Source organism: Pelobates fuscus, chromosome 2 (assembly GCF_036172605.1).
Source record: "Pelobates fuscus isolate aPelFus1 chromosome 2, aPelFus1.pri, whole genome shotgun sequence".
NCBI classification, from domain to species: Eukaryota; Metazoa; Chordata; class Amphibia; order Anura; family Pelobatidae; genus Pelobates; species Pelobates fuscus.
This window is the reverse complement of record NC_086318.1, coordinates 298,401,589-298,428,346: the sequence shown is the minus strand read 5'-3', so window position 1 is coordinate 298,428,346 and position 26,758 is coordinate 298,401,589. Positions and strand designations below refer to the sequence as shown.

The 26,758-nt window shown below is 41.7% G+C and overlaps 1 protein-coding gene across 2 annotated transcripts in view; it reads right to left on the bottom strand.

The window, feature by feature from the left end:
* TBC1D32 (TBC1 domain family member 32) overlaps positions 1 to 26,758 on the bottom strand; it is a 333,094-nt gene that overhangs the window by 74,414 nt on the left and 231,922 nt on the right. For both annotated transcript variants that reach the window (XM_063443466.1, XM_063443467.1), the window contains 3 exons: positions 18,920 to 19,016; positions 14,457 to 14,579; positions 12,666 to 12,749 (listed from right to left, as the gene is read on the bottom strand). In XM_063443466.1, coding sequence (XP_063299536.1) covers positions 12,666 to 12,749; positions 14,457 to 14,579; positions 18,920 to 19,016 — 304 coding nt within the window. The remainder of the gene's footprint in view (positions 1 to 12,665; positions 12,750 to 14,456; positions 14,580 to 18,919; positions 19,017 to 26,758) is intronic.

Here is a 26,758-nt window from a genome sequence, read left to right as displayed (position 1 = left end):
GGCCGATTGCCCGCCTCTTGCCTTTGGACTATGGACCAGACTTTATGGGAATGTGATACCCCAGATAGCTATACCATGGAGCCTATTCATAATGAAAGACTATGGGAAAGACTTTAGCTCCATGGCAATTGTACTGTGTGAGTAGAAATGTCTGTGTGTTATGTGTAAAAGGTGAATTTATGTATTTTAAAGTGTTTTACTGTCTTTGTGTCCCCATGTGCTTAATGGAGTCTGTCTCTGTGTTGGGAGATAATTGGATTACTTCTCCAGCACAGAGAAGGCCCTGGAAAGCTAGGGGTTTTAAAAGATACTTTTAGTAACTTTTGAACCCCTGGTCTGATCCATGCCATTTTTTAATATGTTGTTCCCCTGAATGGATTGATTGTGGATATGTAAATTTGTGTGAATGTGATGTATGGTTTTGAAGTTATAAATATTGTATAAAAAGTATATTTTAAACTGTATGAATAATGGGATTGTGTGTCACACTAAGGGGAGGGGATGTGTGGGAGGTAACATCTATGTCATTGGTTCTTTTATGCCTCCCCCTGGGTGTGGCCTGTATGTGTGAGTTGGAAATAAAAGCCAGGCTGGATGAGCCAGTCCAGAGTTCCTGTTTAACCCTCAAAGTGAAGTGTCGTCTCATTATTGGGGGAGGATTTATTGCATGCTGTTCCAGTTTGACTGCTAGGATTGAAAACCTATTCGTATGGTTCCTATTCAACTGTCTACAGCATTCAGAGGCTTGAGAGGATTTATATGCTTCTCAGATTCGGTGATTGTGGTGTCTGCCAGAGTGCTTGGAGTCCTCAGGAAGTGCTAGGAGCATCCATTAACGGAGGTACCCGGTCGGGGTGCCAGGCGATCCGTTACAGTAATATACCAGCTAAAATTGGTGACAGGCTTCCCCTACATTAGCTGTCTGATGAATTCATAATAAGGGATACAAGACCGGACTTGTTTATGACGTGGACAATTGACAAATTGTCCGAGACCTCGGACCTGTCTGCTTGCCCATGAATGACCCCCAGTTGCTGCTGCCGCTACAATGGATATACCTTGGAGCGCAAAGAGTTCTTAAGGAACCCTTCTATCTGGCTTACTTCCCGGCCACCTACCCCATGCCAACTGTCCCCTGAGATTGCAGCAAGCCATTTGTAAGTCACTGTATCGGGGTGACTACATGTAGCTGACCCTAGTTAAAGACATATATATGTATAGGGAAGAGACACCTAAATAGATTGTGCCTAGGTGAGTTCCCGCTGGGCGTCCTTCCGCTAGAAGAACCTGAAATATATATGAAGCATGTGCGACATTTCTAGTTTACCAGCGGAAACTAATATTGGAGATCGCGTAAGTGTCTGTGATTGGAGATTGTAAGTGCCGAAAAAGGGCCGTATAGGGAGGATTTGAGTGGTCTAACGTGACCATGGTTGTATGTAATTGCCCACCTGTGGGACGAAATTGAGTCGTAGTGGATTACTCGCAGTGGGTCGTATGTAACATGAGAGTGATGGCCTAGTGAGGGCCACGTGTAGCAGCCTGCTGTGGTAGGTTGTGACAAAATTGCAAACTTATGTCAACATTGTAATTCCTATGCCGTATGTAATAGCCAAATGAGGGGCTTCCAGTATGCTATAGTGGATAGCCCTTTCATGGGTCGTATGCAATGTATAACGAGCGTGGTTGTAAATAAAATTGCCCGTGATATGCCAAGGTCATGGTTGCCCTTGTAAGCTGAAATTACTTAACAGCCTAGATGTTGGGTAAGGCCGTACAATAGGCAATGCACGTGCATGGCTAATGTGGTAACTTGTACCATGGTTGCCCGAGCAGTTAAATAGCCAGAAAAGCGGGAAGAACAGTATGATATGATGTATCTGAACTGGTCTAATACGCCGTGGTTATGTGGGAATAGTCCGGTATGGAATTGACTATTTAAGCCTCATGGCGGCTGGCTAGTAAGGTCGACCCCGAGAAACTTAAATGACCCACATGATAACTTCAGTACGTATCATGATGTATGTGGCATGTTGTACGCATCATAAATTGACAATTTACTTAGACTGAAGTACCCAAATAAAAGAGATAAGGAGAACGTTTGTTATGAGGGAATTATTACCTTCTGTACGTTTTGGCCAGATGTATAAAACTATATGACGTGGTTGATTACAGGTAGAAGCTGTGAGATAGCTGAACATTACGCATATATTCCTATCCAGATGATATGTGAACTTAGTGCCTAAATGAGGGGTTGCAAATAAGACGTAGATGTCCACTAAGGTTAACTGAAGTAGTTTGCAAAGGCCCATAGATGGCTTTGTGTGAGGACTATGCATAAGTGGTTGAGAGAGGCCCAATGTTGTTCCAGTGGTACTGAGAGGTAACGTAAGTCTGTGTGGAATTAATGGGGTGGGTTGGTGGTTTATTTAAGTTGTAGATCAGTTGAAAGTTATGGTTTATGACAGCGTAGTCATGATTGAAATATTGTCATACTGATATCATACCGTAACTTTCAGCGTAACATATGATCATTGTAGGTCTCCACAGGGAACATGTTAGAGGTGCTGAAATGCCATGACTAAATATAATATGTACCTACTGAGTCCCATGACCTGAAGGCAGATGTACAGGACACAATTGCCAGGAATAAAGGCTGAGACCTGTGGAATGCCGTGGTGTCTGCACTGACACAAGACCAAGAAGGTTATAATTATACTGATGGATAATTTTACTCAGTCTTGTGTCTCTGGCCTTAAGGACCACTGAGATATCGCCCTAGATGTATGAGCGGTTCTCTGTGAAATCCTGGGAGGCAATGAGAAGTGAGACAAGATTACCGTCCTTGCCCTCCAGGATGTCCTTCTTGAGGTTGCCATTACCATGTGGTTGGGGTAATGACTTGAGACCTTAAGATGATGGGCGTATTAGTATTACTGGTTTGGGAATGGGAAGGGACTGGAATATCGGTTGCGATGGGTTCTGGTGTCACGACTGGACAGCTACAGGCTTCCTGTCTTTACAGTCTATTGTGATCTGCCCCATGGATGTTCCTACAGAGGTGATCATGGTATGTAGGTTGGCGTTGCTTGTGCCCTGTGTGCCTACCCCCGCATCTGAACTGTTGCCTAGATAGTTCTGCTGTGTGGGCAGTAGCTGGAAAGGGTATGCTGCCCTGCGTAATTTGCCCGTGATTCGTGGGATGGTCCACGTTCTAATTGAAGATGAACTGCCTGTGACCCTTTGACGTGTAGGGGTGGCCGTCCTAGGTGGAGTACTTGGACTAGAAATGTCATCTCCTTCTTCTGGGCATATTGAAATATATATATATATATATATTTATTTAGGAATCATGAGTTGTTCTTGAGGGTGTATACCGTTGTTTTAACTAGTGCCGAAACAATTCGTTAGACTGGTGACAGGTGAGTCCCTACTAGTTGCCAAGTGGCTGGGTCGGCTCTACGGAGGGGGGGTGGTATTCGGCGAATCTGTAAGTTTTTAAGCCTGTATGAAAAACTTGGTGTACCTTGTAAGGCTGGGAGAAGGCTGATGGCAGCCGACCATGCCTGTGACCGTGCCACCAAGTCTCCCCGTTGTGCGAAAGAGGGTGGTGGGAGCCAGTGAGGCTGTACATGTATAACCCTCTGTTTCCCCTGTGATCGTGAGCGGGGAGAGGGAGAGTGATATACAGTAACATGGAGACCTCGGCGGGTCAGAAGTAAAACATATTTCCTAGGTGAGACACAGACGGTGTACCGCTGTACCCGTCTGTACTCACTGTTTAGTGCTGGCTACTCTGGTCGACCGGCGGTTGCCGGGCTACCGCCTGCGTACCCGTCTGTACTCACTGTTTAGTGCTGACTACTCTGGTCGTCCGGCGGTTGCCGGGCTACCGCCTGCGTACCCGTCTGTACTCACTGTTTAGTGCTGGCTACTCTGTTCGTCCGGCGTTTGCCGGGCTAGCTCCTGCGTACAGACCCGAAAAAAGTTTTTTTGGTTAAAGATAGTACTGCTGCACCACCGCTCTGCAGCATGACCACCACCAGCTCCGTCTGAGTCTGGATACCAGAAGTACGTCTGGACCAGTAGGTGAGTTAGGTAGGAGGGGGTCCCCCTTTTAAAGGGACATAGCCCCTCCCACAACTTCAGGCCCTGCCTTCCAATATATAAATATATATATATATATATATATATAAAAAAAATATATATATATATATATATAGAGAGAGAGAGAGAGAGAGAGAGAAATTGTAGCCGTATTAGTCCATCTATATAGAGAGAGAGAGAGAGAGAGAAAGAAAGAAAGAAAGAGAGAAAGAAAGAGATATTTTACAGCAATATTGTAAACTCCATAACTCAATTATCTCCATAACTCTTCCATCAGTTAAAGGAACACTATAGTCACCTAAATTACTTTAGCTAAATAAAGCAGTTTTAGTGTATAGATCATTCCCCTGCAAAATTCACTGTCATTTAAGAGTTAAATCACGTTGTTTCTGTTTATGCAGCCCTAGCCACACCTCCCCTGGCTATGATTGACAGAGCCTGCATGAAAAAAAAAAAAACTGGTTTGACTTTCAAACAGATGTAATTTACCTTAAATAATTGTATCTCAATCTCTAAATTGAACTTTAATCACATACAGGAGGCTCTTGCAGGGTCTAGCAAGCTGTTAACATAGCAGGGGATAAGAAAATCTTAATTAAACAGAACCTGCAATAAAGAAAGCCTAAATAGGGCTCTCTTTACAGGAAGTGTTTATGGAAGGCTGTGCAAGTCACATGCAGGGAAGTGTGACTAGGGTTCATAAACAAAGGAATTTAACTCCTAAATGGCAGAGGATGGAGCAGTGAGGCTGCAGGGGCATTTTCTATACACCAAAACTGCTTCATTAAGCTAAAGTTGTTTAGGTGACTATAGTGTCCCTTTAATGCTTATTTTCGTAAAACTTAAGAGTGATGACTGATGACTAGATTTATATATATATTTTTTATATAGTTTATGCTTTTAGGGAATAAAAAAATAGCACAAATCTCATTTTGAAGATATTTGCACGTTTTATATCTTCTTGTTGGAAGTTAGTAGCAGATGGATGGCATTGTTAATCCAATTTAAAATAACCTTGGGATTTGTAAATTGTCAAATTAGCATAATCGATTGGTTTGGGGGGACAAGACAACATTATAAAGTGCATTCATATAAAGGTGTTTTGAAGGGAAACGCATATATAATGAAACAGATGTTTTAGATGTACTGTTTTATAATTAATATAGTTCTGCACTTATAATGGCATGTCATTGTTTGAATTAATCTGTCTGCATGTGTACTTAAACGAAGAATAAAATATATGTTTGAAAGGTAAGTTAAGCTTCAGAATAATTTTACATGATGACTTGTATGGGTGAATCCCAGAGAAAAGTGATTAATGTTCCCACTAAAATCAAGTGGATCCTCAGACTTTTTCTGCAGAAAAAGTAGGCTTTAAATGTTGAATAAGGCTGCAGCATTGCTGTACTCATAACAGTGCGGTGTCATTTCACATGTATTTATTAAATATTATTTTATTGCTATATCTAGTTTTTAACAAATTCAGGTAGTGAATAAAAAAAAAAAAGAAATTTGAAAATAATTATTACGTTCTACACTTGCAGTCAACTATGTGACAATATAAAATATTCAAGTTCTACAACTATTTAAATTGTATGCAGTATTTATAATTTGTTGTCTCCTGGCTGTGCTTATTCTTGCAGCATATATCCAAATAGATATTAACATAGCTAGCAACTCTAATTTTCTAGTCCCCTTGTGATCATCTTAATTATTGGACCCAGAGATGTGCCGTCATACCAAGAGAATCCCCACATAAGATGGTTATTTAAATTGGACCTGCTATCCACCATTAAGGAAACAAAAAGAAAATTTAACAGAACACATCAGATGTGTGAAAATTATAATGAACATCTCAAGTTATCAAAGTGCTAACCTGCACTTGTGTTCTTTTATAAGTATATACCTAAATACAATGAACAAAATTATAAACGCAACACTTTTGTTTTTGCCCCAACAGTGGGTGGAGAGACTGAATGTTACTGCTGCAACTGTGCAGCACTGCCCCAGAAAGCACCTCTAGTAGCCATTTGAGGAGTGGTCAGTGAAGGTATCCCTAGGCTGTAAACACTGCCTTTTCTCTGAAAAGACAGTGTTTACTGCAAAAATGGTGAATGGTTATACTCACCAGAATAAATACAATAAGCTGTAGTTGCTCTGGTAACTATAGTGTCCTTTTAACCCCTTAAGGACCAAACTTCTGGAATAAAAGGGAATCATGACATGTCACACATGTCATGTGTCCTTAAGGGGTTAAGCGATCATGTCATCATAAATTGGGTTTTGTGCATTTGGGTGCACAATTTAGATCTTACACCCGTATAGATACTTTCTTTCATGGTACAGACATACCTTTGTAATATAATGGGTTGGATTCCACCAATGTAAATTAAATGGCAGGCCTTTTTTAAAAAATACAAAAAAGAAATACATTTACTAGTGCATATAAATGCCTTAAAACATGCCTCTTTAACACACAATACTGTTTGCATTATATATGTATTAAAGGGACACTGTAGGCACCCAGACCACTTCAGCTCATTGACGTGGTCTGGGTGAAGTGTCCCATCACTCTTAACCCTGAGCATTTAATTATTGCAGTTTTTATAAACTGCTATAATTACCTGCTAGGGTTAACTCCTCCTCTAGTGTATGTCTTTTGGCCACCTAAATGACACTGGACGTCCTCACACTAGGCACGAGGACTTCAAGCAGCACCGTAATACCCATATGAAAGCATTGAATAACGCTTTCCTATAGGAAAATCTTAATGTGAGCGCTGCCATTCCCGCGGATGAACATTAGGTCCCCTTACCGCATGGCGTCGGTGGGGGTGCAGTGAAAGCCGACCTGAGCCAATGCGAGGGACATCAGCGCTGGAACCATGTAAGTGACAGAATTCAGTATCTGAATGTGCAGAGTATCTGAATGTGTCTGCATCTGTATCGGTTTATCTTCATGTGTATTAGTGTTTGTATATGTGTGTCTATGTCTGTGTCTGTCAGTCATTGTATCTGTATGTCTGTGCATCTGTGTCAGTGTCAGTGTGTATTTTTGTGTGTTTGTATATGTGTATGTCATTGTTTGTATCTCTGTGTCTGTGAATCTGCATATGTGGCAGTGTTTGTATTTGTACATCTGTATTTGTGTCAGTTTGTATCTGTGTGTCCGTGCATCTGTGTCAGTGTTTATATCTGTGTGTCTGTACATCTGTATTTGTGTCAGTGTGTATTTATGTTTGTTTGTATGTGCGTGTCATTGTTTGTATCTGTGTGTCTGTACATCTGTATTTGTGTCAGTGTGTATTTATGTGTGTTTGTATGTGCGTGTCATTGTTTGTATCTGTGTGTCTGTGCATCTGCATATGTGTCAGTGTTTGTTTCTGTGCCAATGTTTGTTTCTGTGTGTCTTTGTGATTTTTTTGTGTGTGTGTCTGTATCTGTGTCAATGTTTGTATCTGCTGTTTCTGTATCTGTATGTGTGCCAGTGTTTGTATGTGTGTATCTGCATGTGTGTCAGTGTATATATATTTGTAATCACAATTATTCAACCCCCATTGAAAAACAGATTGTTTATCAAAATTACAGACTTTCAGCTGTATGCAATGAACAAATCAAACAAAAGCAATTGAAATAGCTCCACACAACGAATGCTTCAAGTGGTTTCTCCAAATGCAGCTGAAAATGCAACTTAAAATGCAACTTATAATGACTTAGTCTCAAAATTATTCAACCCCCTGAATAGAATCCCTCACAACAGCACAAATATGCAAAACCCTCGGGTGAGGTAACCGCAAGCATCAATAGAGTGGCATTGTGAGAGGCCAAGTACGGAACTAGGCAAATGACTCTATACACAAATTGAAAGTAAAAATAAAAACACTAGTGCACTTAGAGGTTGTGGAGAGAGTCATGTTTCAGCCTGTACCACAGACTTGATTTACGTGAGTGTCGGTTCGGCGTCCCTGGAGAATTTGCCAGATGGTGCCTCTATCTTCCCACATCTACACAAGGGGTGCTTTAGGACCTTCGCTGCTCCCAGAGCCTGAACCGGCTTGTAAACCAGCACCTTGTTCCCACAAAGCCCTCCTTCTTCAATGGTAGGACTAAGGCCCTGCAAGTTCACCTTCCAATCTTCCATTTTGGCTTTCGGCCAGAAGAAGGGTAGAGTGGCGATATGTCGCTGAGCACCTCTGAATTCGCTGGCATGGTTTTTTTTTGCTGCTAGTGACTGGACTCCAGCCGAGTCCAGAAGGCTGCACACAGAGTGTTGAAAGCTGCATTAAACTTAGCCTCCCACAAAGACATTGGGTACACAGGTGGTTTGGCAGCCATATTTGGTGTGCCCGGTGGCGTATACAGGATAGGTATGTAAAAGTCTCTGTACTGAAGTGCTGAGGATTGCTCAGCGTATCTCCAGTGAGGACTGGGATATCCCCCACCGGTCCAAAGGGGAAGCGCAAGACTGCCGTGCTACTTGCTAAAAGGGCACCGAGATCGTCCGCTTCTTGTCTACGAGTAGGTCAGAGCGGTGTGCACCGGGTTCAAGGTTGTCAAGTTTGGTGTCAGCAGGTTCACCTTGTCACCCTGTGAAGTGACATAGCACTGCGGCAGCGATTGTAGCTGTAAAACCAGATTTATGGCCAGAGAATCGGCCCACCATGCGAGAGCTCATTTAACATGCGTCCACTCCGTTTGGCTGTCAGGCTCCGCCCATTTTTTGGTATTCTCTTCAGTGCAAAGATGAAACAAAACTGGAACTTTTTGGCCCAATGGATCAGCGGTAGAAGAATAAAGTAAACACTGAAAAGAACATTTTGCTTACAGTTAAGCATGGTTGTGGCTCTGTGATGCTCTGGGTTGCTTTGCTTTCTCTGGCACTAGAAACCTGCAGCGTGTGGAAGGCATGATGGATTCATTGAAATATCAGGAAATCTTAGGAGAAAACATCATGCCATCTGTGAGGAAGCAGAAGCTTGAGTGTCATTCCAGAAAGACACTAATCAAAAGCATACCTCAAATTCCACCAAGGCTTGGTTGCAGAAGTCCTGGAAAATTCTACAGTGGCTATCACAGTCACTTGACTTGAACCCAATAGAAAATCTCTGGTGGAATTTAAAGAACGCAGTTCCAGCAAGCAAACCCAAGAATATTACTGACCTGAAGCAGTGGCGGATCCAGGTGTGGAAATAACTAGGCTCTCCCCGGCCGGCTAATGCAGGGCTGGCACTGTCCAAGTGCCAGCCCTGCAATGTGCCTTCAAGAACCAGAGGGAAGATCAGAGTGAGAGAGGACCAGGGAGCTCAGACTGCAGCTCCTTTGGGTCCTTCTCTCGTGAGCACAGGGCGTTGCCGCGGTTACCACGGCAACGCTCCAGATCTCGCGAGAGTGAACTCTAGCCCAGAAGCTGCGTGCTAAAGTTCACTCTCACCACAGGGACCACCAGGGATTCCCCACTGGACCACCAGGGATCAAGAAATGTCCCCCCTCCTCCCTCAATAAAGGTAAGAAGGGAGGGAAGACATAAATGTATTTTTATTTTTATTAAATACAAAATAAAATATACATTTTATTAAAAAGCCTCCCTGTACTTAAACTGTTTGCCTACTTACTCTGGGAGGGGGTCCTGGCACTACTTGCACCATAACCACTGCACTGAGCTGTAGTGGTTATTGTGCCTGGATTATTTATTTAAATAATCTACAAGTGCCCCTACCGAGATCAGGCTCTAGATCCGCCCTTGACCTGAAGGCGATTGCTCATGATTGCTCAAGTTGGTTCCTGAGAATCTTAGCCCATTGCCCATGAGCAATAAAAAAATTTGATTTTTATTTTATTAAATACAAAAAATTAAAAACATTTTATTAAAAAGCCTCCATACCCTCCATACACACATTGCCCCCCCCACACACATACACTGCTCCCCATATACAAATTGCCCATACCCCACACAAATACACTGCCACCCATACCCCACACAAATACACTGCCCCCCCATACACACACATTGCTTCCACACACACATACTGCCTCCCCCAAAAACACATTGAACCCACACACATACACTGGCCCCATACACACAGTGCCCCCCCACACACATTCCCCCACAACTCAATTATCTCCAGGCACAGTGTCACATCATGCCTTGTTCTGCAGAGAAGTCTGGTGATGGCTTCTGGTATCAAGTACTCTTTTACAATTCTTGTTTAGATTTTCGTGGTTTTTTGGTTTTCTATTCTATGCCTGGTTTTCCTTATGCTGGGTTTTTCTGTGTTCATTCCTGTAATCCGTCCCTGGAATTCCCAGTCTCTTGGATTCAGTTAAATGTTTGTTTTATGTTGCCACACCCGTTTGTTTTCCATCATACCTTTTATTTCAGTGTCCTGCAGGCAGCTGCTCAAGCCTTCTGCCCTTTCTTGCAGGTAAGTGCTATATATGTGTTTTTTATGGTTCTTTTAGTATACATTAGGCAGAGTAGGACCTGCCAGATATGGGGTACATTGGCGTTGTTGGCAGGGTTCTGGTATGTGGCCGCACAAACGCTGGTGCTCAACACCAGAGGGCGTGTGGTTGCCCTGCACCATGCTCTGATAATCCACTTCCACGCTGAAGACTCCCATTTATCAGGCACTCAGGGGTCCCGGTCCTTGCACCGCCGCCCGGACAGTGTCTGGGCCCAGGGCACCCGACTGCCATCACGTGACAGATAGCCGTAGGCACTTGGGAGTTCGTGGAGTGGACTTTGCAGCTTTCCTGTTCTGTCTGTGGTGTCATGCCTGGTTCTTCTGCATGCAAGAGATCCTGTATCTGGACCAGTCTGCTGGAGATAGCTTCCTTATTTTTGTCGTGGAGGAGGTCGATCTGCTAAGCGGTACGGTGGTCGCTTCAGGTGTTCTCTTGTGATGCTTGGTTTCTTGTTCTAGTTCCTGTTGGTTATTCGGCATGGAAGTGTTCCTGTATCTGGACCAGTCTGCTGGAGATGGCTTCCTTATTTTGTTGTGGAGGAGGTCAATCTGCTAAGTTGTACGGTGGTCGCTTCAGGTGTTCTCTTGTGATGCTTGGTTCCTGTTTCGTGGCAGTGCTCCTATTCTGGAGTAGATCTCGGTCCTGGCTGGAGATTCCTTTGCAGGAGACCTATCCATAGGAATTAAAGTAGTTTGGAATGGCATTGTGAGCCGCAAACGACTTTCCTGCTGTGTCGGGGAATCCTTGCCTCCGGTAAGTCTTGAGGACTTAGTTGCTGGATCCTCGCTTCTTTCCTGTTCTCTGTCTGAGAGCTGCTTGTCGCGCCCGGAGGTCGCTTCTTAAGAGGGGAGTTATGTCACATCATGCCTTGTTCTGCAGAGAAGTCTGGTGATGGCTTCTGGTATCCAGTACTCTTTTTACAATTCTTGTTTAGTTTTTCTTGGTTTTTTGGTTTTCTATTCTATGTCTGGTTTTCTTTATGCTGGGGTTTTCAGTGTTCATTCCTGTAATCCGTCCCTGGAATTCCCAGTCTCTTGGATTCATTTAAATGTTTGTTTTATGTTGCCACACCTGTTTTTTTCCCATCATTCCTTTTGTTTCAGTGTCCTGCAGGCAGCTGCTCAAGCCTTCTGCCCTTTCTTGCAGGTAAGTGCTCTATATGTGTTTCTTATGGTTCTTTTAGTATACATTAGGCAGAGTAGGATATGGGGTACATTGGCGTTGTTGGCAGGGTTCTGGTATGTGGCCGCAAAAACGCTGGTGCTCAACACCAGAGGGCGTGTGGTTGCCCTGCACCAGGCTCTGATAATCCACTTCCACGCTGAAGACTCCCATTTATCATCAGGCACTCAAGGGTCCCGGTCCTTGCACCGCCGCCCTGACAGTGTCTGGGTCCCGGGCACCGGACTGCCATCACGTGACACACAGAAAAACAAATAATATTAAAACACCCCAAAAGTACCCCCAAAATACATGGGAACCCCACGTTCCAAATACATGGGAACCCCACGGAAGTCACATCCCACAAACCACATAAGATATAGGAAAGCTGGTTCGTGAGAATGCTCCCTATGTTCGGCATTCTGTAACTCCCGAACGCTGTTCGTCTAAGTGAACGTGCCGTAGAACCATGGTGACCGGTGTTCGCAGGAGTGCCTGGCCGAAATGAGTTCCAGGCACTCGACGACCAAGTCCCGCTGCCAGCGTTCGGGAGACAAAATGGCCACCATCCATTGTCTGTTCGCATATATACGAAATAGCGGCCACCCAGTGGAGCATTCTATTAATTATTTCCTTCGCGGTTTTCGTACAAGATACATAACGTTACACGATCCAATGGGTCTCTGGGGTGGTATCGGTTTGGGAACCAAACAAAATAAACAAAACAAAACTGTGACAAATGAACAGAAATAGCCAAACAGTGATGGGGTATTCCTTAACAATATATAAATCATAAAGCTCGTAATTATAGTAAGCTAGAAGGACAAGTTAAAACTGAAAACTGTGTAATAATTACATAGGTAACAGAAGATGTGGCAATGCATTTTTAAATCTTTATGGAAGTTCTTCTAAAATTTATAATATCAGACTTACCTTTGATTTCATGGTAACTGAAGATACAGTTAGAGGGGGCTTCTGAGAGGTGGAATACATACTTCTCTAACAATTCACCATAAACTAAAATGTGAATAAAAATAAATGGGCATGATAAATTGTTTAAACAGAATAAGCCAACATGCAGTTATACATTTTTTTGAGAAAGCCTTTGGCGAAATGCGTTAAGTGAGGACTTATTTTATCCACAGTTTGTTTTCACTTATATAGCTGTTGGTTCCAGCTTTTTTATTTGATAAACCTACTATTTTATACATCATCACCTGTGGAGTACATCCTTCATACGGCTCTCACCATCCTTCCGGTTTCATCATATATCCCTAGGTGGGGATTGTTCCACCTCAAGTTCTTCATACCAGAGCAGGACATTGCTCTGAGTGACGTAAGTAGGATATTTTCCTCCAACAATACCAATTGTTTGTATATACTATAACTATACAATTGGATTTCCTATTTTGTCTTTTTTCACATATACCTACTCCATCCTGAAAACAAGCTCCAAAGACCATCCACTTATATCCATAGATGGGGATTATTCCGTCCAGGCCTTCATCATAGAGCTGAGACAGCTCTAAAAAGTGTGAGTGTGCACTTTTGCCCATTTGTACTCTCTTCACAAACATCCATAATCTGTTTCTTGCTTTGTACTTATAGATTCATATACTAAGAATATAATCTGTATCGTATATGTATATATAAGCTTAAGTGCTGATCACCTCCTGTCTGTTATCTTTACTATACATTTTATAAGATCAAGCAGTAAAAATTTGATTTATTTCAGAAACAATGCTGACCATTTTGACTACAGAAAAATATGCCTACAAAGGTGGTAAAATAACATTTGGTTTTTGGTTAGGAAAATATAAAAACATTTGTGGTTTTGCACCAAAGCAAGAAAGAGAGAAATAAAAGAAAATTGTGCGGAAAAAGGATATACAAGTGGGAGTGGAATAATTAAAACAAAAACTACACATACTATAACATAATCAATTTCTGAACTCAAATTATGAACTGGTGCAGTAACCAATAGGTTTAATGTACAGCATTTAATTTATTCAACACCACTAAACCCCTGCATGTTTTAAATATTTAAATAAGAAGGATAATTAACAGGGAGCTCACACTATATATGTAAAACGGAAAATAACTGAAACCAAAACAATAAAGAGACAGGGTGCTCACTTAATACCTCTATTCCCAATAGAATCTGTTAATACAATCTGTAGAGAATGTATGAGGAGCACACTCCATAAAAAGTAACAACGTGTTTATTAGATAAATCTATTTCTATACATTTATGTACACATATTTGCATGTTGCCGACTGGATGAATAAACAAGAGTAATACTCTATACATAAATTAAAGCCATAACATATATACAAAAAACAAATCCAAAGAAAGAAGCACAAAAACAATCAAAAACAATCAAAAGAAAGGTCAGTTAACACAATAAAACAGGGTAAGAGGCAATGAATACCAAAGCAAAAAAAATAAAAAAAATGCCTGCAAATGTTGGGATTGCAGTAATTTTCCATTGATTTCAGGGGTATATATTGAGCGACCTTATTCCCTGTGTTTACTTGCTGCCTTGACAAAGGCATTTTTGCTGAAACCTTAGGATTGCAGTCATTTTTCTTTTTGCTATGTTATCCCTCGCCACTCACACTGACATATACCCTAAGAAAAACAGGCACAGTGATACATCATTTGCTACAGACCATGAATTGTTACACATCAATAACAGTCCAAAAAAAAAGGAAAATACTTACCAGATCCAGACAAAGATGCAGGGTTGGTTTTTATTAGTCTGCAGAATATTTTCCTACAGTTTTCCAACCAGGCTGTGTTTATGTCGGGATTTTTTGATGATAAAAACTTGAATAATTCATTATCTAAAAGTAAAGCATTTATTAGAAATTGTTTTTGAGCACAAAATTCAATATAAAACCTTAGAGAAGTATAGCTCCAACATTTCAAATGGTAAGTGCAAACTAAAACAGAGATTTAATTTTAAAGGACAGTCTAGGCACCAAAACAACTTCATCTCATTGATGAAATTTGCCTACAGTATCTTGGCACTGGCTATTGGGCCAGTCTTAAACCATAAAAACCACTACAGCACACTGTAGTGGTTATGGTGTCAGGAGTGCCCTGTTGCTGCTTGCCATTTTTAATAACCAAACTAGTTTTTACTTCTAACCTGTGGTCTGCAAGCCACTGCCCCCAACTTTCTCTCTGCACCCGGGAGAGCTGAAGACATCTGCTTAGTAGATTCTGTTAGTTCTCCTGAGGTAAGCCCAGCAGTGCAAGGCTAAACCATTTGCTAAGAGTGTAATTTGATCGCTGTTACCCAGCTAAGCACAGACAGTAAGCTTTCAGAATGCTATAATGGATGGAGCAGCACCTGGTTGACCCCAGGTAAGAATTTAAACTGTTCTAATGATTACATTGGGGGGCACCAGTGCATTCCTGGCACCATAGCCACTAAATCCCTACTGGGATTGTCTCTAAAACACACAGTAACTTGTGTAGTTGTGATTTACAGCCCCCCTGGACAAATGGAAGAGTTAGATAATCTACTAGTTGAGGAAATAGCTAAAATGACAATGAAAGGGTGACTTTAATCTTCATGATGTGAATTGGAAAACCAAAATAGCTGCTTGTGCCAGGAGCACAAATATTCTAAACTCCCTACTGGGATTGTCTCTAAAACAACTAGCTGAGGCCATACTAGATTTAGTGTTAACAAATGGAGATTTGGTATTCGATATTACTGTAGGTGAAAGTTTAGGATCCAGTGATCAGTGTGGTTTAATATAAGAACAGTGACACACCACACAAAAACAAAAGTTTTAGACTTTAGAAAAACAGACTTTTCTAAAATTAGAATATCTGTAAAGGAGTCATTATCAGACTGGAGCAATTTAAATGGAGTCCAAGAGAAATGGGATTATTTAAAAGTTGCACTGCTGAAGACAACAGAAAATGGCATTAGGCTTTTCAGTAAAAGCAAAAAATTCAAGAAACTACTGTGGTACTCCACAGATGTGGCCAAAATAGTAAAAAAGTTAGCATTTAGTAATTATAAAAAAAAAACCAGAGTGAGGAAGATAGACAGATCTATAAGATTAGGCAGAAAGAGGCTAAGCAAGCTTCCAAATCACACACATGGATGTCAAGATCAGAGACAACATGGGTTTATTTCAGGGATATCATGCCAAACTAATCTTATTGATTTTTTTGATTAAGTAACTAAAATAATAGATCAGGGTGGTGCAGTAGACATTGCTTAACTAGATTTCAGTAAGGCTTTTGACACTGTTGCACATAGAAGGCTTATCAATAAACTGCAATCTTTAAGTTAGGATTCCAATATTGTTGAATGGGTAAGGCAGTGGCTGAGTGACATGCAACAGAGGGTTGTAGTCAATTAAGTATATTCAAAGCATGGGCTTGTCACCAGTGGGGTACCTCAGGGATCTGCACGTGGACCCATTCTCTTTAATATTTTTATTAGTGATTTTGCAGAATGTCTTGATGGTAAGGTATGTATTTTTGCTGATGATACTAAGATATGTAACAGGGTTGATGTTCCAGGAGGAATAAGCCACAGGGCAAATGATTTAGGTAAACTAAAAAAATGGTCAGAGTTGTGGCAACTGATAACGCATCTTGGACGTAAAAACCCAAGGGCAGAGTACAGAATATTTGATAGAGTCCTAACCTCAACATCTGAGAAAAGGAATTTAGGGGTAATTATTTCTGATGACTTAAAGGTAGGCAGAAAATGTAATAGAGCAGCAGGAAATGCTAGCTGAATGCTTGGTTGTATAGGGAGAGGTATTAGCAATAGAAAGAGGGAAGTGCTTATGCCATTGTACAGAACACTAGTGAGACCTCACTTGGAGTATTGTACGCAGTACTGAAGACCATATCTCCAGAAGGATATTAATGCTTTAGAGAGAGTTCAGAGAAGGGCTACTAAATTGGTTCATGGATTGCATGATAAAACTTACAAGGAAAGGTTACAGGAACTTAACATGTATAGCTTGGAGGAAAGACGAGACATGGGGGGATATGATAGAAACATTTAAATACATAAAAGGGAATCAACACAGTAATGGAGGAGACTATTTTTAAAAGAAGAACAACTACCACAACAAGAGGACATAGTCTTAAATTAGAGGGGCAAAAGTTTAAATGAACACTGTAGTCACCTAAATTACTTTAGCTAAATAAAGCAGTTTTAGTGTATAGATCATTCCCCTGCAATTTCACTGCTCAATTCACTGTAATTTAGGAGTTAAATCACTTTGTTTCTGTTTATGCAGCCCTAGCCATGATTGACAGAGCCTGCATGAAAAAAAATAACTGGTTTCACTTTCAAACAGATGTAATTTACCTTAAATAATTGTATCTCAATCTCTAAATTGAACTTTAATCACATACAGGAGGCTCTTGCAGGGTCTAGCAAGATATTAACATAGCAGGCGATAAGAAAATCTTAAATAAACAATACTTGCAATAATGAAAGCCTAAATGGGGCTCTCTTTACAGGAAGTGTTTATGGAAGGCTGTGCAAGTCACATGCAGGGAGGTGTGACTAGGGTTAATAAACAAAGGGATTTAACTCCTAAATGGCAGAGGATTTAGCAGTGAGGCTGCAGGGGCATGTTCTATACACCAAAACTGCTTAATTAAGCTAACGTTGTTCAGGTGACTATAGTGTCCCTTTAAAAATAATATCAGGAAGTATTACTTTACTGAGAGGGTAGTGGATGCATGGAATAGCCTTCCAGCTGAAGTGATAGAGGTTAACACAGTAAAGGAGTTAAGGTATGCGTGGGATAGGCATAAGGTTTTCCTAGCTATAAAATAAGGCCAGAGACTAATGAAAGTATTTAGAAAATTGGGCAGACTAGATGGGTCGAATCGTTCTTATCTGCCATCACATTCTATGTTTCTATGTTTACAGAACACAGTAGTGATTATGGCATCAGATGTTTCCTATATTGTGTTCTAGACAACATTTACTAAAATGGAGATATGTTGTAGAGTGGAAACTTCATTTTTTCTTCCATGCTAACTTATGTTAATTTAACTTTACCAAACGTACAATAGTATAGTTACATTCAAAGCATTGGGTGCCATCCTTCCCTCATCAACAAGTACAGAAATAAAACCATTTCTAAATTAAATAAATGTACAAGATAAATCAATCCTGTTGAGTTTCCTTAAAACTTCTGATAAATGTAAGAAAATGTAGCTAGAACTCATTAGGTTCAGAATTGAAAGACAAGATATGTAGAACTATTGATCTATAGTACTAGGCCTTCAGAAGAATTTTGATTGGCACAGTTGGTGTTAGCACACAGGAAACACATTAGAGCTTAATTGCAAAGGTGTTTTTGCTACTACAGCATAATTTTACAGCTGGCATCAAAAATTGCTACTGATGAAGATAATACGTTTGATTGACTACACATAATTTGCATACAGATCTAAGCAATTACTAAGTAAGGTGAGATATTTGCAAAAGCTTAAGTAGTATAGCAGATAAAATAGCTCATACGGTTATGAGTACTTTACTATCCGTCTTTTTAGCATTCATTAACAAGGTTTTTATTTGTTCCATGACGAATGCTAATATACCAAGTTATGATCTGTTTAACGCCATGAGTAGTAAACAGAATTCAAGTAGTCAAAAGACTATACAAATTAAAGATTATTACACAGGTGTTACTATCAAGGATAGAGCCATACATTATTTAAAGTGTACAAAGCAAAAATGTAAAAGAATTAACAAGGGTTAAACTGTGTGTATGTAAAATATATAATAATGTCTATTGAGCATTTTTTTTTTCATAACACCTCATAAAATGCAAGTTACAAATGCAGTAATTTTTACAAATGAAACTTCAACGGTTTTAATGGCATGTATGAGATAGCCATTCTACTGCTTTAGGCAGGTGCCAAACAAAAGCATATAACGTTTGATTTACAATGAAACTGTAAATGCCAAGCACTTGCTAAAGAGTATTTATTGAATGGTCAATATAGTGCACCTTACTGAACAAATCTATTTTCCATTGCTGTGAAACTAAGAGAAAAAAAGGAAGAGAACTTCATAACTGATTTGAACTAAGACCCCAAATTGTTTATGTTTTCTAAGGAAAAGTGCGTACTTGAAACTAAACACCAAATGTAAAATTTGAGTATAATTAAATATTACCTTGAAGTCTAAGTCCATCAATCAAGGAAATTTCTGAAATATAGCACTTCGGCACAGGATGGGATGAAAACACTGGCCAAGGATACGGATCGTTAGTCTATGAAAAGAAGTCACGAACATTAAGAACATTACTTGGTTTAACAGACAATTTCTCCACCTTCTTAAACTGTGAAATGGAAATTGTAATGCATCTAAAACTTATCTCCCATTAACTATGAAAATGATTCCCTTGGTATCAAATTAATATTGAGTAATATGGCTTAATGCGTCAAAAGAAAAAAAAAATTCTACAGGAATAAAATGATATTTCTAACAAAAAAGTTCAGAAAGCATTGTTTATAAACTGACAATTTCTCACTTTTTCTATTAAAAGAAAGGTAATAGCTTTCAAAAGGCACTATATTTTCAATTTTTCACATCAATCTTGCCTTCTCTTTTTTCACTCCACAGCAATTTCCATCTAATCAGCTTCAGGCTGACAGCAAGTAGAGAAGTCAATGCCTTAACAAAGGGCCTGTCTAATGAATACGGGAATGGAAGAATGCGAATGAGATCAGTGGCTATTTTGTATTGTACAAAAGATATAAAATAATGTTAACATACAAATGGAAGACTTTATAAACTTCCCCAAAATGCAAAGTTAGTGATACAAATGCAGCTAAAATGCAACATAAATGAATCTTTTTATTCTGAAATGTATTGTGTATTGAAAAGAAAGAGGTAGACCTGAAGAGGAATATATAAATTACTATTTTATATGGCTGGTTTGTGTTTGGTAGCCTGCACAACACAACCACATGTTTCAGAAGCACCACCATATGGGATCTAAGCTTAGAATAAAACACATAACGAAGCACAACTTCATTTTAAAATCCTAAACAGACAATATATTATTTTATAATACTATTATTAATTAAGGACTGGTGCACTGAACAGCGCTTTACAGTGCAAAATTATGTAGAAGAAAACAGAATAAAAATAGATAGGGATAAGTGAGGTAGAATGGGCACTGTGTAAATGAGCTCTCACTCATCTAAAATGTAATATAATGATTAAAGTAGAAAGCAGGTAAGATCCAAGGGTATGAACAAACATGTTTTCTCCAAAGATCGTATGATGAGTGTATTGGAAAAAAAAAACACTCCAACATATATGAATTATGTTCCTAGTTAAAAAAAGAAAAAAAAAAAACACGGCTGCAGAAAGCGTAATTACCAAGCCTGCACTCTGCAGATCATCGGTTTCAAAAGCAGAAACAGATAACATTTGTGGACAAAGCACAATGATGTAAGCTTTAATCTTCTGTGGCTGTAGATATACAGCCCTATACCTTGAACAGAAGCTTCGATTCCGACGGAAAATAGAAAAAGGGGTGCAATCATGAGAGAAAGATCCTGCTATAATTTAGGATAAAAGCATGAAGGGAAGGTATCTTGCACAAACTTTAGTTTTAGAATAAACTATTAAAAAAACATATTTTCTCATATACACATCAGTGCTCTTTAGGACGCAGGACACATGCCACCCATTCATTAAGTAGAACTACCTGCAGAACACTGTCTGTCAAAAGGAATTTTACAATAAATGCATTCACCCTCTGAAAACAGGTGAATATATGAACAGTGGATTAAACAGCTTCTTTGGAGTTCAGATTAAAAAATACAAATTGTGTGAGGGTCAAATAAGGCCATATAGGAAGTAAAGGGGAAATAAATCGGTTGACGTGTGCCAGAACCAACGTCGTGGTAGGCCTGTATTAAAAGAGGGCCCACCCATGAGGTGTAATGGTATAGAGAGAGGGAGTGGAGGGTGGGGACATGTGAATCGCTAAAATACGTACGGGACGGAGGAAGGTGAGTAGGGGGGTTTAAGTAGGGTAACATGCCCCTCCCACAACTGCAGGCCAAGCCTTTACATTTGTGTGAGGGGCAAATAAGGCCGTATAGGAAGTAAAGGGGAAATAAGTCGGTTGAGGTGTGCCGGAACCAAAGTCGTGGTAGGCCTGTGATAGAAGAGGGCAAAAATGGATACCTGCCAGAAACGTAAAACAATCAACAAAGACCTTAATTCCCTAGCTGTATGGTAAATGCAGAGAGAGTAAATCGTTGCTCTGCACTTTAACCGGCATTCTCAATTAAGCAAGGGGAAGTAAGGGATATTAAACGAGTTGGCCATCTAGGGTAGGCTAAGTGCCACCCAGTTCAGCCTTCCGCACATTTGTGTTTAAACGGTTGATCCAAAAGAAGGCGAAAAACCCTGTTTGAAGCGCTTCCAATTTGCAACAAGCTAGGGAAAAAATTCCTTCTTGACCCCAGAATGGCAGTCAGATTTTATCCTTGGATCAAGCAGTAATTGCCCTACATTGAAGGTTGATGCCCAGTTCGTAATGACAGGCCTTTAATAGGTCTGATAGTGATAGAATAATTGGATGTTGATGAGAGAACTGTAAATTAGAAATTTTCCGGAACCTGAAACAACTAGAGTATGGTAATAATCTGGTATGAGGACATGACACTGCGTATGAATGGTAAACCTGTACAACATGTGAAGTTGTAAGCTGGATAGTTAGAGTGATGCAAGTTAGAGGTGGCAAAAAGAAGCGAAAACCAATCGCAGACAACATAGCAACAGAGACAGTAACAAAGAGCCTCAAAGGGGAAGAAGGCCCTAACACGTAACGCAAGTGTTAGAAAAAGAGCCAGACGTGAAAGATGATGACCACGAGCTAACAAGGCTGGCAGCCCGCGATCAGGCCATGAAAAACGCAGGGAATGGCAGCGGCTATGGGAGAGGCCGTAGGCGGAACCATGTGGAAGGCGTAAGGAAGGCACAGGACAGATCGGACGAAAAAGGTGCAGGAAGTCTGGATCGGAAACCAGCCAAAGCAGCAGGTGCCAGGTACCCTAAACCGCCGTCCGACACCACCCCATAGACGACCGCAGCGAAGACAACCAGGGGGGCGAACAACGGAGAAGCAAGAGAGAACTTGGGGTCCCCTCCAGCAACAGCGTTTCCCAACCAGACCTAGCCAGAGAGCCTGGGCGGAAATAAGACGAATAAAAAAGTGTATAAGCGACCCAATGTGCGTGTATGTGTGTGTGAGTGTAAGCAAGTGCTGGCATACTAGCTAATGCCGAAAAGGCGAAGCAATTAAAACTAGGTTTGGTGACAGGTGAGGCCCTGCTAAATGCGGCGTGAGAGGCTCTATCTATGCGTTGGCGCGAGGGGAATAACGTGGCCACTGAACGTTGTGGCGGGGTGTTGGCCTCTCGGTGACAGTTAAACATAAGATAGAATGGGAGTGACAGGTGAGGCCCTCTCTATGCCACAATGCGAGGCGACTAACTAGGATTTGACCCGAGGGGCGTAGTACCTCCAAGTATGAGGATGGGTGTTGGCCTCGCGGGACCACTAACCTAAGGCGAAGAAGCCATGGGGAATTACAACTAGTGGACACCTAGGACCCTGACAGCCAGCCACCGCTAACTAAGTGGGGAGGGAAGGTAGCGTGAGAGAGGACGGATGTGATGTACATGTGTTGAAACATGAGGGTGAAACGAGGGAGTACCGCAGGGCCGACCATAACCGAAAACAGAGTAAGCACGTTAGAGTCCAGGCCGACAGGCTGAAGGAGCAAGCTAGGCAATAGATAAAAGAATCCGTGTAGGTGGAAACCCACGGGTGCCCACGAGACCCAGTGCGAGTGTGTGTTTGTGTATGTGAGTGCTGGCACACTAGCTAAAGCCAAAAAGGCGAAACAATTAAAACTAGGTTTGGTGACAGGTGAGGCCCTGCTAGAAGGCAAGCGGCGTGAGAGGCTCTATGCATTGGAGCGAGGGGATAACGTGGCCACTGAACGTTTGTGGCGGGGTGGCGGCCTCTCAGTGACAGTTAAACATAAGATAGAATGGGAGTGACAGGTGAGGCCCTCCCTATGCCACAAAGCGAGGCGACTAACTATGATTTGACGCGAGGGGCGTAGTACCTCCGAGTATGAGGATGGGTGTTGGCCTCGCGGGACCACTAACCTAGGCGAAGAAGCCAGGGAGAATTACAACTAGTGGGCACCTAGGATCCTGACAGCCAGCGACCGCTATCTAAGAGGGGAGGGTAACGAGTGTGAGAGGGGACGTACTGCGTGAATGAAAGAAGAGGGTGCGGGGTACGAGGAAAAATCGTAGGGGCAACTGCAACAAGAGGGCAGAGTGAGCCCGTCGGAGTCCAGGTGTGCAAGCTGTATGGAATGCGCATGAAAAAAAAAAAATAGGAAATAGAAAGCGCCTATGCGTGTACAGCCCCCTGGGGCTCACAAGGGCCAAATTGTGTGCCCGGTAACAAAACAAAACGCTCCTACAGGAAAACCGTAGCACGGGTATGGCGGGCAGACGTGGCCTAGCCCTTCAGGGAAACGAAAAGCCAAAAAAATAAAATAAAAAAAGCAGGTCAAACCCCGTGACGGGACCGCGAACCGTACGTTAACCGGAACTACGTAGCTTAAGACCGTGTATAGACCCAGCAGGAAAGGAATCTCGAACGAGACGCCCCAATTTTTTTATTTTTTAGAATACAATGACCTACACCATGTAACTGAGCTTATCCTTAGGGACAAGAAGAAGAGTGAAATGGATATGTGTTGGCATGTGGGTCGTTTTGTAACCTGGCTCTAACAAACCCAATTAGCTGCAGGTTAGTGATTTACTCTAGGTTATTGGCCAAACAATACAGCAATTGATCCAGTGAAAGTTGCCATTTAGAAACACACTAGATCCGTACCTCTAGAGGTTCTAGGTACACACTGCACCCCAATACTCATGGCACATAGTGACCAACATGTAATGTCACACAACTAAATGTCCCTGAGAGGTGTACTATGGGCACGGTTTAACTCAGGGACCATTTAAAATTACAGTTAATAGGTCTGCTGCGGACTCCTTTGTAAAATTATTCTAATTAGAAAAAATTGATATAATAACCCGATTAGTTTGACCTATTGTACAAGTTCCTACCTTCATCCCGAACAGCATCCAAACACACGTTTGCAGGGCCACATGGACACTCGACCGCTAGTGAGCAGCGAGGGGGCTGACAGCCAAGAATGCCAGAAAGAGAGAGGCGCAGCAAGCCGAGCCGCCTGCGGAGGCGAGCAGTGCCGCAGCAGAGCAGAGCCGACCCTCCGAGAGCCACGGCCGAACAGCAAACATAACCACCCATCATTGACCTACCTACCCCATAAGACCCCAGCAAGCGGGACGTCCGCGGGGCCAACGCAATCGCACCGGGCGTGAAGAGAGGGACCGACGGGAAGCTTGCCGGGGCACGAACCAACGGAGCCCGCTCACACGCCGGATCCGCCACAGCTCCTACACAAAAGAAGAAAAAAATGACACGAGGAAAAGAAAAAGTGACAGACCCAAAATAACTCACGAAACGGAGAGCCGAGGCTTGGAGCGCTAGGGACAACCAGAGAGCCACAGCAGAGCCCAGGAGGACCGTGGACAAACGAACAGCAGGCCAGGCAAAGAAGCCACGAGGACCAGGTAAGGGGAGGTAATGATGACCCGACATGACATGTGAATCGCTAAAATACGTACGGGACGGAGGAAGGTAAGTAGGGGGGTTTAAGTAGGGTAACATGCCCCTCCCACAACTTCAGGCCAAGCCTTTACATTTATAACATTAAAAAAGTGAGATTCAGGATGAGTACAGTGTAAAAGGGCAGATAGTTCCACATCAAAGAGCAGACAAGGAGATCAGTAGAGCCAAAAGCCATAGAATCGCAAGTATGGTTTTTGTATTGCCCAAGTACACATAGGGGACTGAGACTTTCCCATTTGTACATGGTATAATGTTGCAGTGCACCTGTCGTTGGTGATTCTGTGGCATGCTCCCCTGAAGGAACAACACTATATGGACCTGGAGTACAGCCTAGTAGGCTGTAAGCTCCCCCAGTTCTATATTTGGCTCTATAAGAAGCATTTGGCTCTCATCAGGACGGCCTGCTCAGCATTCTTACATCTATTGGACTGAGGGATCATATGAAGGCGAAATTTGCCTTTGTTTCCTCCCCCTTCCACATGACCCTCAGATTACAGAACAGAGAGTTCCACCTAGGGATCTGGCTAGGAACTTCGCTCGGCTGGAGGTTGTTGGGTTACAATGGATTAAGCACTTTTATTGTAATTCTGTTTTGTCCCAAGCTAGTAAACTTTAACCAAAAGATTGTTTTCCCAATGTCTGCAACTCAGGGATTAAGCCCAGTGGGCTAGTGTCCATGAGTCAGCTGCGCATAGCCCAACATCGTTTGAGAATTTGTGCAATTTTAGGTCTCTATTATATAATACTATTTAGTCAGAATCTCCTGTGTGAGGAGTACTTATGTCCAGCAGTAGAAATGAGACTAGGAGGAGGTTGACAGGATGGGGAGGTGTCTAGGAAGAGGCCTGTTAGACTTTTGGTTGTGCTTGTCTGCAGGAGCAAAAGGTTTAGACTATGATGAAGTGGTACATCTACCCTGTCATGGAGTGTAAAACAAGGAGGACAGCCACAGAATTTGCTGACAGCACTGCTACATTAAACGTACCTATACGCGGCTCATCTTAAGGTAGGAGAAGAGGGGCATGCGGGATTTCCCTGAGTAGTATGTTAAATTTGGGAGGGAGAGCAGTGTATTAATTTGTGGAAGGGAGGCAGTGTGTTAAATTTGTGGGAGGGCAGTGTATTAACTTGGGGGAAGGAGGGGCAGTGTATTAAAGTGGTGAAAGGAGGAGCAGTGTATTAGAGTGGTTAGAGAGGGGCAATGAATTAAGTTGGAGGAAGGTGCAGTGTGTTAAATTCGGGAGGGGGCAGTGTGTTAAATTGGGGGAAGAAGAGTGTATTCAGTTAGAGTGGAGGGAAGGGGGCAGTGAATTAGAATGGAGGGAGGGAGGCAGTGAATTAGAATGGAGGGAGGGATGTATTAGATTAAGGGGACGTGTATTAGATTGGGTGAAGTTTCTATAAAAAAGGTTTGTTTGTTTTTTGTTTTTTTTTTCGTCCACATAAACTTAAACCTGGTTTATTTGGCTCATGTTAGCCTTTGAGTTTGACATGCTTCGTCCAGAGTGTTTGAGAGACAGTTTGATTTAGACTCATGGGTGTTCCTTTTATCCAAAACAATTGATGACTTTCGTGTACACTACGAGAAACTATTTAACAAGGTGACATTGGCTGCATGCAGGACCTAAGCAGCAGGTTGGTAAAGGGCAACTATGCCCACAATGGCCTAAATTGGACTCAAAATCAGTGATTATTACCTCATGGACAAGCTGGCAGGTATGATCCTAAACACCATGAAGTAATTTGCAAAAGTGTGTGCCCCATGGAAGGAGCTGGAGGGTTAAATCTTTTATTTACCTCTTTGATTAGTTATTATATATATTTGTTTTGTATTTATTTATATACTCTTGAATGTACAGATTTCCAGTTCTTTGACATTTAAGGACATCTCTATAATGCTCTTATAGCTAGACAATCCATATACTGCTGAATGAACTTTTCAGAACATTTGCCTTTTTAGCTATATTATGCGGCTGCCTGTCGTCTGGACCTTATTAATTGCGGTTAAATTAAATTATATTGAAAACCTGGGTATACTATGTGGTGATCTCTATGCTACTGCTAGTACATCTATGTGAGCCAGTCTTTAAATAAAGAATTTAAAAAAAATAACATAGGTAAAGTCAAAGCACAACCCAGTCTAAGTGTAACACAAGATAAGACAAACATTAAACAGAAACAAGTTGAGAAATTGGAGAAGTCACAGAAAGGTGGATTACATTTTTCCAAGTAAGCCATGTCAGT